Raw genomic sequence first — 18,933 nt, 5'->3', positions numbered from 1 at the left:
GAAGGAAGAGGTTGTTCTTGACCCACTGGTTTCACTTTCTTTTCTGACAGTTAGAGTCATCCTCTCGGGGCACAGTAACTGTGTGCTCTGCTCGTTTCTTGGAGGCCAAACCAGTTACTGAAAATTATCAGCCAAGTTTGAGCAAGTAGAACTGAAGGTTATTCAGGCTCCGTATTCCCCAAGTTGAGGCAAAGTTGTAAATAAGAAACAAAAAGCAAAGAAAGTCCTTACTCATGGTGGGCCTGTTTTGAGCCAAGTGCTTGAAAGGCTGTGGGTGCGGGGCTATTGTCATGTAAGAAAACGAAACTATGCTGGGAATGCCAGCTCTGGGGGCTCTGGCGACAATGTGGAGCTGGCCTGAAATGCCCTACAGAGAACCGTGTGGTGTGGGGCCTCTGAAAGCGGGACATCTAAAACCAGCCGTCCCTGGCAGCCCAGGGACCTGCTTCTGACTTCCCTCCACCGCTGCTGACCTCACCTGCCAGGTAAAGCAGTGTCACTTGGAAACCAACCTTGTGTTTTAAAATCTAAATAACTTCAATTCAATATTAGTACAAAAAAGTTTGCCTGGAGGTAAATCTTTGATGCTAAAATCTGAAAACCTCCTTTAAAATAGGCAGGCGGGCTTTTTGATCATGTCTCACTTGGAGTTTTCTGCACAACCTACATTTTCAGTGACTTGTGGACCATCTTCCCCAGGAAATGAAGCTTCGGTGTTCAGATCATTATTGCTTGATCATCTGGCCCCTTATGGATGGGCGGATAAAGTGACTGATGCCTGTACTTAATACAGTGGCAGTGCCTGGATTAAGGGAAAAAACCGCCAGCAGTTTAATTCAAGCACCGCACGGGAAATTTGCTTGAGTTTGTTGTATTTGCAGAAATGCTGTCGTTTCCCATTCTGGACTGTAAATCACTTGTTATTGTCTGACTCACCACGTCTTTTTCTTCGCAACTAATTTCAGACTTACATGAAAGTTGCAACAATATCTGCAAAGAATTTATTTTTCTGAACCTCTGTAGAGTAACTTGCCAACCCGAAGTCCCATCATGCCTGAATCCTTGGGTGCATCTGTCCTGCAGATAAGGGCACTCCAACCTGACCGTCAGAATCAGGCAGTTGACAGGAGGACCGTCTAATCCACAGACCCCACTCAGGCTTGCCAGCTGTCTTGATAATGTCCTTTGAAGCAAAAGAACCCCATCCAGGCTCAGGTGTCATGCCTTTGTCATCTTTCCTTAACCTGGTTACACTTGACACTTCTGATGATTACAAGCCAGTTATCTTGCAGAATGTCCATCGTCAGTTTGAGCTTGTTGGCAGTTTCCTCATGATTAGACTCAGGTTGTGTGTTTTCTGCAAGAATATCTCAGACGTGATGCTCCGTTCTTACTGTGTCTTCTCAGGGGTGTATGACTTCGACTTGTCCCTTTATTGGCGATGTTCATTTGATCATTTGAGTAAGGATGGATCTGTCAGGCTTCTCAATTGTAAAGTTACTCTTTTTCCCTTTGTAATAAAAATTTTTTTTTGTGAGAGGTACTTGGAGACTATGTAAGTGTCACATCTCAATCTTTTACCTGCTGGTTTTAGCGTCCAGGATGTTTCTTGACTGAATACTTACTACTTGCATCGTCACCAAGTGGCCGTCTTCTTGCTCATCATCTTTCTGTGGTTATTAGTTGGCACTGCCCTTTGTGGGAAAGCTTTCTCTTCTCCCTGTTTAGTTTTTCATAGATCCCATTTTCTTCCATGGTCTATAACACATTTTTATCATTTTAGTGCTCAAAGTGTCTCAGATTTGGCCAGTGGCAGCCCCTTCAAGCTGGCTGCTGTGTTCTCTTGATGTGTTCCCAGCGTTCTTTGAGCACTTCCTTACTTTCTGGCTCCCATGGTGGCTCAGGCTGATCCTCAGTTTTCCCTGCCCTAGCCCTGGGATCAGCCATTTTCCTGGGAAGCTCTGGTTCCTTTCAATGGAGGATGGTATTTAGAAACTAAGATTTGGGCATTCCATGTGCCCGTCACCGTCAGCATATGGCTGTCCCCGACCCTCTTAGTGGACAGGGTTAGGGAATATCTGTACAGTTTCTATATTTACTTACTTACTTTTTTACACATACTGTTTTACATCTATTTTTATTTCTGTATATATTGAGATATATGAAAGCCATGAATTCAATCCTATTCTAATCTAACCCCCAGGGTTATTCTAGTTTTCTTTCTGTATTTGAACTTCCTTTTCCAGTAGTGAGAAACCTGGCTCCCATTATCCTTAATATATTAGTTAATTTGCTCAATTGCCTGTATGTATCTGATCTCATGTCCCCACGGCCGCCGCGTGCATATTATGTATGTATCTGATCTCATGTCCCCACGGCCGCCCCACCTCACTTCACCCCATGGAGTCCTCCACTCTGGACCAGACTGCTGTCCTCCTGGACAGGAACCCATTCCCTCTGCTTGGGCCCTGATACCCCCTCCCAGCTGCTGCCTCCCTCCTGCCCCACGTGGGCTTCAGTACCCCATGCCTCCTCCCACCCAAATGGACACCCTCTTCATGCCCCACATTGGGATGCTTCTGCCCTGCTTCTCTGATGTCTCCATAGTAAGTCTGCTAGGGCAACCATAAGTTCCCACAAACTGGTGGCTTAAACGACAGAAGTTTATTGTCTCGCAGTTCTGGAGGCCAGAAGTCCTAAGTCAAGGTGTCGGCAGGATTGGTTCCTTCCTGGGCCCTAAGAAAGACTCTGCTCCATGGGGAGGAGTCTCTGCTCCATCCTGGTGGTTGCTGGCAGACCTTGGTTTTCCTTGGCTTATAGGTGCATCACTCCAATCTCTACCTCTGTCTTCATATCGCCTTCTCTGTGTCCAGATTTCCCTCTTATTGCAAGGACACCGATCATATTGGATTTAGAGCCCGTCCTAAACCTCACCGTAGGACCTCACTGTAACTTGATTACATCTGCAAAGACCCTATTTCCAAATAAGGTCACATTCACAGGTTCTGGGCGGACATGAATTTGGGGGAGAACACAGTTCATTCCAATACTTCTGCTTTGCTCAGAATGGTTTTTGGACCACATCTTACATAAAGGGAGGGAGGGAGGGAGGAAGGATAGAAGGACCTCTCTCAGTCGTTTCAAGAAGAATGTTCTCTGCTGCCATAGTCTTATCTTCTAATCTAAAATTAGGGCACCGCGCTGATGTCAGGACTCTTGGAAGACTCAGGACTTGGAGAGAGCCCAGGATGGATGGCACTCACGTGCTGTCGTGGGATTTTACGATGCCCCGCGGGGACTGTACCCCTCAACACTCTGTACTATAAAGCATGCGGCCCATTACTCCAACTGTTCAGGAAACTTTATATGGTGCCGCCTGGGGTTGGGGGGCCTTGCCCCTCCCCACCCTGTCCCCTTGTTGTCCAGTTCCAAACAACTGTGTCTTGGTGCCCCTTGTCAGTCCCGTACTGGGCGGTGCTGGCCGGCTGTCTGTGAGGACCATGGAGTGCTTGCATGGGGTGAGCTGTGACTGTCAGTGCTGGGCCTCAGCAGCCAGGGGGATGTCCTACAAGTTTATTGCCCCAATGGTTGAAAAACGACCCCCACACCCTGCTTTTGTTCACTTATTAGCTTGTATTATATTCTGAGCTATATTAACTTATATATTACTTATATAGAATATATAAAAATACATAGAATATGTAATTATGTTTACTACTATATTACCATGTATATTTTGAGTACTTTCCCATACAAATGAAATATTCTCCTATAGTCACAATATTCCATTATTTGAGCCTGCCACGTTTTATTTAAACATCTTCCTACCATCTGGGATTTGGATCAATTTAGATTTTTTGCTGTTTGTAATGCGCCATCAAACATCCTTGGCCATAAATTTATGTCTGCAGGAACTATTATTAAATATCCACTATTGGTCAGATAGTAGGCTGGGCACTTTATATGTCTTATTTAATCCTTACCACAAACCCTAAGGAAGTTATCCCCATTTTACAGATGAGAAAACTGAGGCATAGGGATCTTGGCTCTGCTACCCTCTGCATTTGGTTCCTGAAGCAGTGCCGTGGGGAGTGGCCCTAATCACTAATGGAGATTTTCCCAGAGCTGAACAGCTCCTAGAGTGGTGGAGTCTAAGGATTTCTGAGTTTTTAGGGGAATGGCACTTTGACTTCTCGTTTAAGGTCATAAATACCCAGTCTTAGCCTCATATAAGCTATGGTGTTAAGGAAATGGCACTGGACTGGCCACAGACTCTCTCCTTGCCCAGGTGTGGGGGACACAGGCACCGCTGAGGCCTTCCCCCGTCCCCGCCCCACCCAGAGTCATGCTGGCTGTCAGACCTCCAGGGATGTCCTGCATCGTGGCCACCACCCTACCGGATGATAGATAAGGACAGTGCTAGGCCCTGTGGAGATCATAGTCACTTGCTAGGAAGTTCCAGCTCAGATTAATCAGCTGAGCCAGACAAGCTCGATGATGTTCACATTCAGCTATTTCTTAGGGCCGTCACATCAGTGTGAGCAAAATGACCCTTGTGCTACTAACTGAATCTGCACTGGGCAGGAAGAGCGTTTTTGGAAGGGTAGATGTAAAACTGGCCCCTTGGGCCGAGGGAGGATCTCAGTGGTAGCGCGCATACTTTGCATGCCCGAGGTCCTGGGTTCGATGCCTGGTACCTCCATAAAACAAACAAACAAACAAACAAACAAACAAACAAACAAACAAACAAACACTGGCCCCTTCATTCCAAGAGGGAAGTGAGCTGGTGTTGAGTGTGGAGGACACACAGGGCGCTGAGAGGTTGAAGCTGGTTGAGATGGCGTTTGTGCACCAGGGAGATGGGCACTCCTTAGAGGTCCTGAAACTAAGAACGAGGGGGAAGCCAGAAAGCTTCACAGGCAAGTGACTGGCCTTCACAGACCCTGAAGGGGGTGGGAATTGACAGATACCCACGATGCCCAGCACTTTAGTGGGTTTTAGTGCCTTCCCAAAGTATTCATGCTGAGATGTTGGCGCCTGTGGGGCTTATTTGTGTTCCTGAAATAGTTCTCCAGGTTAATCAGTAACAGGCTGGCCCAGGGCAGGATGCACTTGCCTCCTCCCCAGCTTTCGTAAGACTCCTCCGGGATCCAGGTGGCCCGTGCTCGGGCCAGGTGACCGTGCTTCGTGGCGGAGGCAGAAACTAAAGTGAAACAACTGGAAAATATGCCTAGTGACTCAAGGGGAAAAAGAAGTTCTTTGATTCTTTCCTGTTGCTTCTTAAAGAGGGGCTAGAGGTGAAGGGGTGGAGAGTGGAAAATATCTTTATTTTGGAGTGCGGGAATGGGGAAATACTGTTTTCCTAATACAAATTACAAAAATAAAGCTCTGGCTGGACAGGTTACACAGTATGTCTTGCTGATTTCCACTGGCCAGGAAGGTACTAAAAGGGCAGGAAGGTACTAAAAGGGCAGGAAATGTCATGAAATGGGGTGGGGCTGGGTAAGGAGGTTGGGGAGCCGCTTTCTCTTCCTCGGGCCCCGCTAGTGCAGCCTGAGTGGTGCTCGCCAGCCGGCATGGGCTCCCAGGCGGGCGCCGGGTCAGACTGGGAGGCACTGGGGTCTCAGCGCCTCTCTCCATGGACCCAAGACGGGCCTCATAGTTCACAGGCTAAGTCAGGGCCTAAGACTCCTTCTTTTTAAATCTGAGCTGTACCACCTGCTGCGAGCTTAGGTGAGTTACTTAACCTTACGTGCCTCAGTTTCTTCATCTATCAAATGGGGATTTTTAGTAGCACCTACCTTATAGGGGCGTTGTGAATCCTGGCCAGCTTAGAACTTGCCTGACACTTAATCCTCATGAGCCAGTGTTAGTGTCACGTGGTGTGGCGTGGGGTATTATGCGCATGCCCTGTTCCCAAGTGCTTGCAGGTCCAGGCGCGGGGGTAAGGATGACTCACAGGAGCTCCCTCACTTACCAACAGGTTGCTTTCCCTAAGGTGATTCCGCTTGCAGGGGTGAGTCAGGCCTTTTCAAACCAACCTGACTGAAAACACAAGATAGAACACTCTCAGGCTCAGGTGGGCTCCCTGCCTTCTCAGGAACCCCTCACGGGTATCCTATGCAGGTACGTTGTTTTTACCAGATGCCCCAACCACTCACTGTGATTTGGAAAGACTGGAACCGGCCTTGAAACTATGTCTTTGGGGAGAAATGGTTCCTCATTCACACCAGCCACATTTCAGGGGTTCAGTAGCCACATGTGGCCACCTTGGACTGTGTGGATATAGACCATGTCCAATGTTGTGCTGGATGCAGCGGGTCTACATTTATTGGCTACTTCCTGGGTGCAGAGTTCAAGACCCGATAGTTCTACATGTTAACGTGTGCAGCAATGTTAGCAGAGGTTTGTCTCAGCGGAGCAAGGCATGTAAAATGCAGCATAAGACGCATGTTAGAGGCAGTGTGTTTTATGAATTTCAAAGGCAGTTTTGAACTGGCCGGGAAGGGATTCGTGGAAGACATGGCATTTGAACAGTCTGTAAAGGGGAGCCTATTTCCAGACTCGACCTTTCTCCTGAGCTCCAGCTTCATGTATCGAATTGCCCACCCAGCATCTCTCGGGATATCCCAAAGGTGACCTCAAATTCAGTAGACCTGAAACCAGTCTCAGTATTTCTCCTCTTAAACCTTCCACATTCCCTGTTCCAGAAAGCGACATTACCACCTACCTGGTCTGAAGAAAGAAAAAAAAAGGAATCACAGATAATTTTGCAGAGGGAAAGGAGTGAGAAATTCAGAAAGAAGAGTCTGGTGGCCTCTGCTTCTCTCTCTGAAGCTGGAGGCACAGCCACTTGTTGGGACTGATGAGTGTGGAAGTGAATCATGGAGGGTGAGGATGAAAAAATCCGAAAGTGCTCCTGTGGGGAACGGGAACGGGAACGGGAACTGATGAGGAGGAAAAAAAACCTGCAGAGACTTTTTGAAAGCCCCAGTGAGGTGATAAACCATGCATCTATAATGGTGGTGTTGTTATGACTGGGTATTTTTCAGCCCAGTCCTGAATTTTTGCCACATGAGCAAACAAGAAGAGGGAGGCAGTGGTGAGGCCCATTTGTAGTGAAGTGGTTGCCAGAGAGCGAGTCTTCTGGGGGAGGGAGCAGGAAGCGGAGTCTGTAGGGTGGGGATGGACCCTCTCTTGGAAAAGCACACATCTGTACAGATGTCACACATTCCATATATTTTCAAGGCTTACCCCCTGGATAGAGGACTTCTGTTCTCTGTAGGCTGCACTGAGAACTGTTTTCTAGAATGACTGTTGGTCTCCTGCAGTAGTGAAAAACAGGTATTTTGGTGTCTTTCGGGCACACATGTGGAGGTCGTAAGTCAACTTCTCTATCAGCTTACAGTTGTGATTCAGAGGCTAAATCACACTGTTTCAGGTACCAGGGTAGTTTGTGGTCAGAGACAGGGAAATTTTCGTGAAGTTGCTGTGGTAATGTCTTCCAAAAGGGTATAGAAAACATGCCTAATAAGAAAATTGTGGGTAGAATGGCAAACATGCAGAAGTATAGTTTGGATGACTCTTAGCATGGGAAATTTGTTCTGTGGTATTGAAAGGCATTTAGCATTTTAGTTTCACATGCATTTACATTCCATTCATGATGAAATCTATTCACTACTGGCCTCCTCATTTTCCCGTGACTCAACTGGAGATGTCTGTTAAACATCTGAGATCTGGAAGGCCAATGGTACCAAATGGCAGTGATACCCACACTCAGCTGCCTATCAGAATTACCCTAGGATAATAAAAAAAAATTCCTGGTTCTTAAGCCCTGGAAATTCTCATTCAGTATTTCTAGCATGAGGCCAGCGAACCTTTTTTTTTTTTTTTTGATACCCTAGATAATAAGGTTATGCAGGCAGTTTGGGGATGCTGGTAGGTGAACAGAAAGTATAGCAAGCAAATTATAACTGTGGATTATGATATATTGAGAGTAGCTATTTACAACAATCCTGTTAACATCCTTCAAGGTTGGGTTCCTGAAAAATCCACATACTAGGAGAATTCACGGTTGAATTGCTTAAAACCTTGAGAAACACCAGGCTAGAGACCAACATTCTGAAATGAATGACATGCATCTTCTCAGAGTTCAATGAAACAAAACAGTAAATGTGTGCAGTTACATCCATGGTACAATGGGGAGCATACAATTGGTTTCCGTTTCTTACTGCCACTCCTGAAGTTTAATAAAACCTTAAAATTGCTTTTGCCTTGGTGTGGATAACATGTACACTGAGAGGCAAGCTTTTTCCTGTGTCCCGGACCTCCCTTCCAAATGAATGTCTGATTTCCTGACTGGTAACTGTTGACTTCAGCCTACAGCCGCACCAGAGGCTGCAGAGTGATTTGAAGATTGTAGGCAGAGAAGTATTAAGTACAGCCAAGTGAGTAGGTCTCAAACCCCCTCCCTAATGTACAGAGCCGTGTCATCTTAGCCCCGAACATGGTATTTTCATGCCAAGCACACGCTGTTAAACTTCTCTTGTGCATTTCACTTCTGTCTCCCAGGAGCCAGGACCATTCTAAGGCTTTGCCATTTTCTGTCTTCCTGTAGCCTTCTCTCCTGTTTTCTGCTTTCCACCATTACCGCCGCCTCCCCCACCACCCACATGCCCACACACATCTGTGGACGAAACCGGGAAGCAGCACTCTGATAGTTTCTATTCTGTATTTTTGGTTGTTAAAGTCCCGATCTTCGTCCTGTAATGCCGATCTTATCCAGTAAATTGATTTCATGACCCTTTAATGGGTTGCTACCGGACATTTATAAAACACTGGCTGAGAGGTTTCTGACATGTTGTTCGGAGTCAGGAGGATCTGGATTTGAATCCTAGCTTTTCCACGTGATAGCTCTGCAGCTGGGAAAGTCCTCATCTGTAAGATGGAGATAAGATACTCTACCTCATATAGTTTGTTTGAAGACGGAATGAAATAGTGCATGAAAAGCCCTTGGCCTAGGGTCCAGTTCTCTGTAAGGATCACGTGATGGGGATACAGATGATGGTGATGATGTTTTTCAATTTTCAGCTCCAGCTTCCTCCCAGTTCACATAACTTTGAGCTGAAATTCTTATTTTTTCTAAAAGATACACAAAAGTCAGTATGAGGAGTGTAGAATGTCATGTAAGAGGAACTTACATTTTTTGGAAGGATTACTGTATGTCCAGGAAAAGTTACCACTAAAAATTGCTGCTAGAGCCCTGCAAGTGAATTGCCACTTTGTGTGTGCGCGTGTGCTTTTCCTTTGCATTCCCACAGCCACCATCCTGGACCAGAGCAGTAGCCTCTAGCTTATCTCCTTGTCTCCATTTGCTCCGGCTAGAATGCTGCTTGGTTCACAATGCAACATGGCCATTCAGAAGTTTTCAGTGGCTCCTGTAAACACGCTGAATGTCTAGCTGAGCATTCGAGACCCTCCAGAAAGACCTGGGCTCAAATCTGGTTCCCTATCTGGGGGCTTGTGTGACTTGTACACTTTTTTCTTTGTCTTTATTCTTTTTCTAAAGTTACTCTTTCAAGCTGTATTTTCCCTGATCTCTAAAATGGGGATAATAATATTTAACTGATGAGGGCTACGGTGAGGGTGAGCGATGACATACGTAAAGTATCCGGTCCGTGCTTCTCAGATGCTGACTGACTCTTACGAAGCTTCCCCCATGTTGGTACCTAAGTCACTTGCTCTGCCCACAACAGCAAATGTGCCTTCCTCAGTTCTGCTTTGGCCATTCACACTGACCTCTGAAGGCTGCCTGACTTGCTTGCAGCCTTCCCTCTGCCTGAGTGATTCCTCCCTCGTCCTATAAGCTCTTCCTTTATCACAAAGCTTTTGCTTATGAACCCATCTAATAATGATTTATGAATGAGTTCACCTAGTTGGCAATTCATCATACACTGCCTTCTGATCTCTACTGCAGTCTTTTATTATTATAATTAGAGTATTACTAGTCAGCTGTATAAGATTTATGTCTCACGCCCCTAGTTAACTTACTAATTCCTTGAGGGGAGTGATCATGCCTTACACACCTTTGAATCTTCCATAGCCCTTAGCACAGATCCTTGTCATGATATGTGTTTAGTAAATGCTTGTCGGTGCCCTGGATGACTGGGAACTGCAGACAGTACATCATGGGAGAAGAGGGTCCAGTGGTTAAGGTTGTGGGAGAAGGTTTAATGGATGAAAACAGATTTGAGCTGGTTTTTGTTGGGAGAATAACATTTATGCAGGTTAATAAGAAAGGTGGCATGTGGCTACGTAGAGAGAGCTGTTAGGTGACAAGAGCCCTCACAGGTACATTTAAAACAAATGATGCAGCTACAAAAGGGATGGGGCTGAGCACTGCTGTGGTCGGTCTCTGTGCCACAGCCTCAAAGTTAAGCCCCGTGCTCAGCAACTCAGTTCCCGTACTCCTGCCTTTCCTCTTGCCCGGTCGTGACCTATCTCCTGGGACTCTGTAACTGGGGACTGATGAGCTGTGGGGCTGCTGACAGTTCTCTGCGTTTTCCTTTGAGTGAGGATGCCTTTGTTTCCTCTTCAATCTGGAAGGAAATTTGCCCTGTACATAACATTTTAAAATAGCAATGATCTTCTTTGGTTACTTGAAAGACATCCTTCCATAGTCTTCTGTTTTCCATTGTTTCTGTTGAATAGTCATTGTAAGGCTTCTGGGTTCTGTGGGTTTTGTTTTTCATTTTCTGAAGGTAATGAGCCAGTTTTCCCCTGGCTGTTTTTAAGGTTTTTCTCTGTGTTTTTGGTTTTCATCAAGTGTACTACCGTATGCCTGGGAGTAGGTTTATTTATAGTTTTATTTATATTAAGTCTGTGGTAGGATGATAATTGATACTGTCTCTTCAAATTGCTTCCGCCTCATTCTTTCTCTTGTCTTTGTGGAACTTCCAATTACTCATATTTCAAACTTTTTTTAGGTCTAAAATACTGTCTATGGATTTTAGGTCTTCTGTTACACTCCTTTGTCTCAGCACTTCATTCTGCATATTTTCTTCTCACCTGTCTTCTGGTTCACATTTTTCCCCGGTGGTGTCTAATCTATTGATAAACCCATCCACCGAGTTCTTAATTTTAATTATTTATCCTTTAGTTCTAGAATTTCAATTGTTTTATAGCTTCCAGTTCTCTGACAAAAATTTTCCGTCTTGTCTTTTATTTCCTTGAACATATTAGGCATAGTTATTTTAAAGACTATGTCTGAAAACATTTGCATATTCATTTGTATATCTGTATAGTCATAATATCTGTATAAAATCTGTGTATATATCCCTATGGGTCCATATCTATTGTCCATTATTACCCTTGGTTTTCCATTTTGTTGTCTTTTATCCTCATATTCCTAGCTATATTGATTGAATGGTGGCCCTTGTAAATGAGAAACGCCAGAGAGAATATGAACCTTAGGATAATGTTATCTTTCCTCAGGATATGATTTACATTGACTTCTGGTAGTTCCAGATCATTTTAATTTGATCAGGAATTGAGATGATTCAAAGCTGGGCTTTAGTCTTTGAAATTGTTCTATTTCCATGTAGTGTTATCCGTTACAAAGCTTGCATGTGGAGAGGACAGTTTGCAGGACTCCCTTTTCCTAGTTGGGTCCTGATCTTCAGTTCTTATCCCCCTGGTCACTGACTGTGTCAAAAGCTCTGCTCAGCTGCGATGACCTGCAGCCTCCTCCTCTGGCTGCAGCAGATGCCCTAGGCTAGGAAAAGAGCTGCCCCAAACACCAGGCTTCCCTTTATGGGATTCTTTGTTCTCCCAGATCTTGCCCTTCTAATTCTTTACTGCCTTCTTAGTTCTCTGATGTTTTTAAACATATTTTGAAAAAGCACACTTTGTCCAGATTTCTTAGTTATTCACCATGAGAGTTAGGTCTGAATTACCTGCTGTGCCATTAGCAGAAGCACCCTGCTCTCGGCCAAAGATTTTATTATCTAAAATCCAGCAGGGACGCTTGGAAGTCTCTAGAACAGAACATTAACATGACTTAAGTGGTATTTTAGAAAGATTAATATGTCAGTGGTAGGCAAAACAGAGAGGAGTTGGGAAAGTCTCCGTAAGTAGAATGGTTAAAAGACCATCCTCACTGGGTGCTTTCTGAAGTGAGAGGAAGGCAGGCGTTACGGTTTAGGAGCCTGGGCACTGCCGACAGACCTGAACAAGAGTCTGGGCTCCCCTACTGACCAGCAGGTTTCGTCTGAGCAGTTCCCCAATCTATCCCCTCATTGGTAATACAGGGTAATAAAGTCCCCACCTCCTAGGGTTGTAAGAGTTAAATGGGAAACTCAGAGAAAACCCTGGCTTTAACATTTGGCACATAGTAAGTGCTCAGTAAGTGGTGGTCATTGCTATTACTTTTCCAAGATCTAAACCTCAGTTATTTAGGTTAAGATTCAGGGTCACTGTTAATGGCATTAATTGGGACCATAGTTAGCACTGTCAGCTTTGTGGGGGACATGATTCTACGTCCTCTGAGTCGCAGTGAACAGCTCCAGGGCCTTCACACAGCAGCCCTGTGCCAGTGACATTCTAAATACTTGCCATGTGCTGAGTTGATTTATAGCCTGATGCTCTGGTTTTGAAGATGATCCCAACCCCAGATCTCAAAGATGTAATGATAGCTGCTTTTCAGAAGTGCCTTTTGTCAGGCTTGAGCGTAGATGCTTCATATTTTAGGTTGATAGAACCATCAAACTTAAGCGTTTTACTTTTAAAAGCAGCACGGAGTACAAGAATAGAAGCTTACAAAAAAGACGGACCAGATTATGAGCCTTCATGTTACAAAAGGATTCCGAAAATCACGGATAACCTCTGAAACTATCTTTGTGAACCCTATCCTTTTTCTAGATGATCAGAGTGCCGACCACAGAGAGCGAGTGACTGGCCCAGGGACACACAGTGGTAAACAACAAAGCCAGGACTGGAACACAAGTGTCTCAGTTTCTGGTGTATTTTGATTCTCTTGGGAAAAATAGCACCCTTTTGTTTTCTCTACCCAGTTCTACGCCTTCTGCAACTCTGTTCAAGTTTCATGTGGCCTGGGTGTTGGTGCCCATGGGAAACTTGCCTTAAAGAAGGAAGACCAGCCCATCACCTTGAATTTCACTGTTGGAAGTTGGAAAACACATCCACATGTGTGAGTTTCTGGCGCAAGGCTCAGTGTGTAGAATTCCACCTTCCCTTTCTTTCACAAAAGTTAAGGATGCGTACTCAACCTCTTGATAGTCATGAGAGATCTACGTCAAACTATAACCTTTTCCTTCTGGGTCATGTGGCAAAACCACGGGTAACTCATTACCTGTTCAGTGTGTGGGAGGTGGGGCCAGGCTGTAAAATCAAGTAAGAAAGAGGAAGTGCCTTCATGAAAAAGGGTTAGCTTTCATTGTGTGTCATAGGGGATGGCCTAGCTTTTTTTTTTTTTTTTTTTTTAAAACACCATAAGACCTGAAATCAGTGAAGTCCTTTATAATAGTTTTCCCTCCCCGGATCAGAGTCTTGCTCTTTTTGCTCTTCCTGAACATCTGCTTATAATTAATGACAGTCCTGATGAAAGATTTAGAATTTCTACCTGTGTGATTTCCATAGTATTTTGGCTACATGGGCGATAAACGTTGAGGCTTGGCTGAGCTACATCCTTGTTAGAAAGACACCGTATGTAAATAAGGGAGGGACCCACTGGCAAATGGTGCAGCAGAATCTGACACACTGAGGCTAACGGAGGAGCTCTGTCTGCCAGGATGACCAGACTTTGTAGCAAGTCGCAGAAGAGCCAGGGGAGTCGTCATTAAAAATGAAAGATAATCTGGAGCCTTGCTCTTCAGAGTGTGGTCCAAGGAACTTGGAGCTTGTGAGAGAATCACGGGGCTCACCTAGACCTGCTGAATCAGGATGTGTGTGCACGTTGCTGAAGGTGAAGCTCAGGTCTAGATTTTGCCATCAGCCCTTATCATCTTTACTGCGAACAGCACTGATCATACCCCTCACTGGTATACATCTCCCGTTTTCTCTTCAGTCTTGGGACAACGACCAAAACCCTAGGTGCGGTTTTCCAGGCCTGCAGGGTCAGCGCGTCTCTGGCACCCTCCCTGCGCTGCCTGCCTTCTGCAGCTGGTCCTCCTGCCCAGGGATCTTGCTCTCACTGCCTCAAGGCACCTTCCTTTACCTGTAGACGGGGTGGGAGCCCTGTCATCTGACTCAGAGCATCTTCTGTTTCCTGGGGCTGCCATAACCAAGTACCACAAACTGTGTGACGACAGGAGTGTATTCTCTCACAGTTCTGGAAGCTCGAAGTCCCAAACTGAAGCATTTATAGGGCTCTTCTCCCGCTCAAGCCTCGAGGGGACGATGGGTCCTCGCCTCTTCCAGCTTCTGGTGGTTCCATGCAGTCTTTGGCTTGGGGGCTGCATCATGCAGGTCTCTGCCTCTGTCTTCACATGGCCACCCGCCCCCTGGGTCTGTGTCGTCACATGGCGGTCGCTCTGTGTGTGTCAGTGGCCAAATTTCCCTCTTCTTCTAAAGACATTGGGTTCCTGAGCCTCTGATCACAACATTTTCATCAACCAGTCGATAGATCATCTTGTTTTGTGTGTTTCTGTTTAAAGACTCCATATTTAATATGTATTGTAGATTCAGAGATGTTGAACTCACAGCCCACAACACTATAATTCATGCCCGAAGGAAGTTTCTCCAAAACAGGTATTTTCTCCATAAATCCCACTGCAGCCTTGGGTTTAGGGATGCTAGACAGTGCGTCAGACAGACCACTCTCAGGGGCCATTTTAAACAGCAAAATCACCAGCAAAAAGCAGGAAAATGTGAACGATGTTGCACTAGGTAGACTGAAAAGGACACGTATTTATAGTATGAAAGCTGAAGTAAGAAGGCAGAATGTCACCTGTCCGACCTTCGCTGAGAATGTGCATTGGATGGCAGATTTTTCACCTCTCCGTGCGTGTCTGGGAAGGGCCTGGGAACACCCCGAGAATTGCTTTGGGCGTTAGACACACATTTTAGTGAGAAAGTTATTTTGCAAATATGGATTTGCATCTCACCAGATAGGCTTTCGTTTTAAAGACAGAGGGCTTTTTTAAATACTTCAGGTGACCATTTCTCCCCCAGATGGGTTGTTTGTGAAAAAAGATATGTATAAGGAGATACATCATTATAATGACGAGTTGGAAGTGGGGCCACTCACATGTCCCCTGGCGTTTCCGCATCGCTAAGTTCAGGCAGGGCCGCCGCTGTCGGGGTCCCCAGCTGCTCTGCTGGTCGTCCTGTCCCCTCGGAAGAGCTCTTCACCCCTGTACCGACTCCCTCTTCCGCTCACCTCTCTACCTTCCTCACTGCCCGGGACTTAGCTGCCCCTCTGTGTCTGGAGATCTTCTCAACAGGGAGGCTCTGACTGGGGTGGCTGGGCCAAGCCCTCGCCGTGGTCAGTCACCCAGTGGGAGCTAACGTGGATGGCTTTTCCCGACGCCCCCAGAACTCTCCAGAACTCTTTATCATTCTGCACACAGGACACTTTGTGCGGTGTGTGAGTTGTCTTCTTCCCTGTCTCCCACTAGGCTGGGAGTCCCTAGATGTCAAGGAATGCTGTATTTCGTCCAGTTCCCAGAGCACCCCTCTTGATAGGTGCTCTTCGGCTGGATGAAGGAATGAGTGATGAGAGCAACCTGAGAACCACGAAGAGCAGCTGTGCTGGGGGCTCCCTGTGGCCGTTCTGGGTCCTTTTGGACCATCCCTGCGGTTCCTGTTACTCCTGAAGCCCCAGATGGGTGGACAGGGCCAGCCTGCAGTGGTGACCCCATCTCGGCTGATCCTCAGAGCGGCCTGGCCCTTGTGCCGCACACCCCCGGGTGGGAGGCAGCACTCGGGCCTCGTAGGATTATGAAAAGACCCCTAAGAGGCGGGGTTCCTGGTCTTGTGATTTTGCAGTTTGGTTCGGAAGAGGGGGTGTTCACAGCTAAAAAGTTTACATTTAAGGTAAGGGTTAGATGAGATAAAGACAACATGATAATAGCTGCCCTAAAGCAATGTTTGATTTTTAAAAGAGCAGTACAATATCCATGAGTATTGTGGGAGCTGGAGGAGGAAGGATTCCTTCAGCTGGAGCATCTGGGAAGGCCTTGCGGAGAAGGCGGGCAGAGGCTGGGTCTTGGAGAATGGATATGGATACGGATTGACCAAGCTTGGAAAGAGGAGGAGAGCAAGGAGCAGGTGGCGCCTGCGCCAGAGGGTGGGTCAGACTCGGGGAGGAGTCCAGGGGAAAGGCAGGTGCTAGAATTTAGTTTTAGAATCGTATCAGGTTCTGTAGGCAGCGGGTGCGGCCCCCAGTGGATCACGGAGTGATGCTCTCACTCTGGCGTGAGCTGGGGGCAGGGTGTAGAGGAGATGGGAAGCCCTTTTCGAGCTGGAAAATAGAGTTATTGAGACATTGATCATCTCATCTCAGCCCAAAGGCCTCTGAATAGAATTCTCAGAGCTCATTTTTGGAGGAGGAAATGAGTAAAAGAAAGATGAGGCAGCTAAGGGTTGAAAACAGGATCGTGTCACACTGTCCACGAAGCCCTGCAGGATGGGGACTTGTGTCGGCATTGCCTGTGCTTTTGAGCCCTTCATTGAATCTAAATGCCCATGTGACTAGGATGACAGCGCTTTGTTAGCGATCCCGCTGGGTATATTTAGGTGGACGAGGGAAAGACTATCTGGAAGTGTGTCTGGGAAGAGGGGGGAGAGGCGTTATGTGGGCTGGTAGAGGAAAGGTGACCTCAGGTCAGAAGGGGAGAGTGGCAGTGAAGAAAGATTCTTGAGGAAGCACTTTTTTTTCACGTGAAAGCAAAGCTGAAGTCAGAGCAAGAGGCTGGCGTGCTCTGCGGGGAGACAGGGTACATCCGGAGGGGTTGGCTAGCTGCTGAAAGACCTTGGAACCGCCCGAACTGATTGCTTCAGGGCTTTAAAATGCCAACGTCAGGGCTTCGAGGCATTTCTATAACCCAGGTACCCCAGAGGAGTGAATTGGTTATCATAACTCTTTCCCACAACGCTTGTCTTCTGTGTCCACCCTTGACTCTTGGAAGGATAACACCGAAGGTATCTGTAAAATCCTGGTCCTCTGAATGCCAGGCACACTGAAGGTATCTGCTGTAAACCCAGCCAGGTGGGAAGGGGTAAGATCTAGCCTCAGGCACGGCCGCTCACCTCCTGCGTGAGCCGGCCTGAGGAGGTGTCTGGGCCCACCTCCTGCGTCGGGGGACCCTCTGAGCTGAGAGCAGGCTTGGTCCACAGAGAGACAGCCCCTCGGGAATGGATGGAGCACTCAAACAGGGGCTGGGGGCTTGAGGGCAAAGACCCTAATACGCTCCCATAGCCCCCTCCTCCCGTGTACACATAAACCGTGTGGTTTTGAGGAAGGGGAAAATAGAAGAGGGTCAGGCAGCGGTGTCAAACTTCACAGGGCAGAACTGACAGTCAGTGGCAGCAATGCCTAACAGTGTGTTTCTCTCCTGCAGAAGGGCACCATGCCGGTGGAAAGGATGCGGATGCGCCCGTGGCTGGAGGAACAGATCAACTCCAATACGATACCAGGGCTCAAGTGGCTTAACAAGGTAAGTGCGTGGAGGCCTGTGTGTGTGTGTGTGTGTGTGTGTGTGCGTGTGCGTGTGCGTGTGCGTGTGTGTATGCGTGTGCGTGTGTGTGTGCGTGGAGGCCTGTGTGTGTGTGTGCGCGCGTGTGCGTGTGCGTGGAGGCCTGCGTGTGTGTGTGCGCGCGTGTGCGTGTGTGTGAGACAGACAGATCCTTACTAAAAGCAGGTGCACGTGGATCTCCACAAGTAAAAGTTGTTCTTTGTGTTCAAAATATGCTTATTAATTACAAAAACCAACCAACCAAAAATGATCATGAAAATATCAAATTGTCACGTAAGAAAGACATATCATCATCTCAGACTGTAGCCTCGACCCTGATTTAAGGCTTCGGTATTGTGGATGAATAGGGGAAGCTTTCTGCTGTGTTTCTGTTCGGTGACTCCTACCCTCTTCCTCCTCTAAATTCCTTTCTTGATCTCCTGGTTTTCTGGGATTAGAGGACGTGGCAACTCTAGGACTTTCTACTGGGAATGGAGCATACTGATTTTCTTCTCTGCGTAAAGAAAACTTCTGTTTTTGTCCAATTTTTTTCCCCCACTATTATCATGAAATCCTGTTTGTGTGCCTATTTGTCCTAAAATAAAGAAGTCTGCCATCATTTACAACCTCCTCCTCGGCATTTATACATACAGACTTCCTTACTGTCATCCACCTCAGAACTCTCAGTCCAATTGATCCTACCTCTTAGGGGTGAATCAGGAAGACATCGGGTGTGAAAATAAAGAACACATGGAAACATTTAGTTATAATCTAGAAAAGCAACTAATATGTCATGCTTTCTTTAAGACGGCCCCAGAGAGATTTCTCTCCCACTACCAGGAATATTGCAGTTCTTCTGAGCAAATGTCTGTTTCCTCTTCTCCCTCCCCGCTCATCTTTAATCTTAAGGACACGATGAATAATTTAGCAGGTCAGCCTTTACCTTTGTATCACGTGCTCGAGAGCTTAGAGCCAGATTGTGGCTGCTTCTAACAAGTGTACAAAATATTGCAGCATAATTTTTTTTCTTTTTTACTAATACTACTTGTTACTTCATTTTAGCTTTTTAGATATCTCTCAAATCTTATTTCTTTTTGTTCTTTTCCCCTCATTTACTTAATTTTGTTCACATATTTTAAATGTAATAGTATACCATATTTGAATATATCTATTTCAATGAGTCCCTTCTGAAACAAGATGGGGTAGAAGTAAACAGAAATAGTTAAGTAAACCATATACT

The 18,933-nt window shown here is 46.3% G+C and overlaps 1 protein-coding gene across 6 annotated transcripts in view; it reads left to right on the top strand.

The window, feature by feature from the left end:
• The window catches only part of IRF2 (interferon regulatory factor 2), a 125,674-nt gene that overhangs the window by 69,686 nt on the left and 37,055 nt on the right, over window positions 1-18,933 (top strand). For 3 of the 6 annotated variants that reach the window (XM_074353540.1, XM_010953303.3, XM_074353541.1), the window contains one exon: window positions 17,580-17,675. In XM_074353540.1, coding sequence (XP_074209641.1) covers window positions 17,589-17,675 — 87 coding nt within the window. In that variant the 5' untranslated portion in view covers window positions 17,580-17,588. Of the gene's footprint in view, window positions 1-13,080; window positions 13,208-17,579; window positions 17,676-18,933 lie in introns of those variants that run through there. The other 3 variants (XM_074353542.1, XM_045515494.2, XM_045515493.2) reach the window with 3 other exon arrangements.

Source organism: Camelus bactrianus, chromosome 26 (genome assembly GCF_048773025.1).
Source record: "Camelus bactrianus isolate YW-2024 breed Bactrian camel chromosome 26, ASM4877302v1, whole genome shotgun sequence".
NCBI classification, from domain to species: domain Eukaryota; kingdom Metazoa; phylum Chordata; class Mammalia; order Artiodactyla; family Camelidae; genus Camelus; species Camelus bactrianus.
Note: the sequence above shows the minus strand (reverse complement) of the source record. Positions and strands in the feature narration are given on the sequence as shown.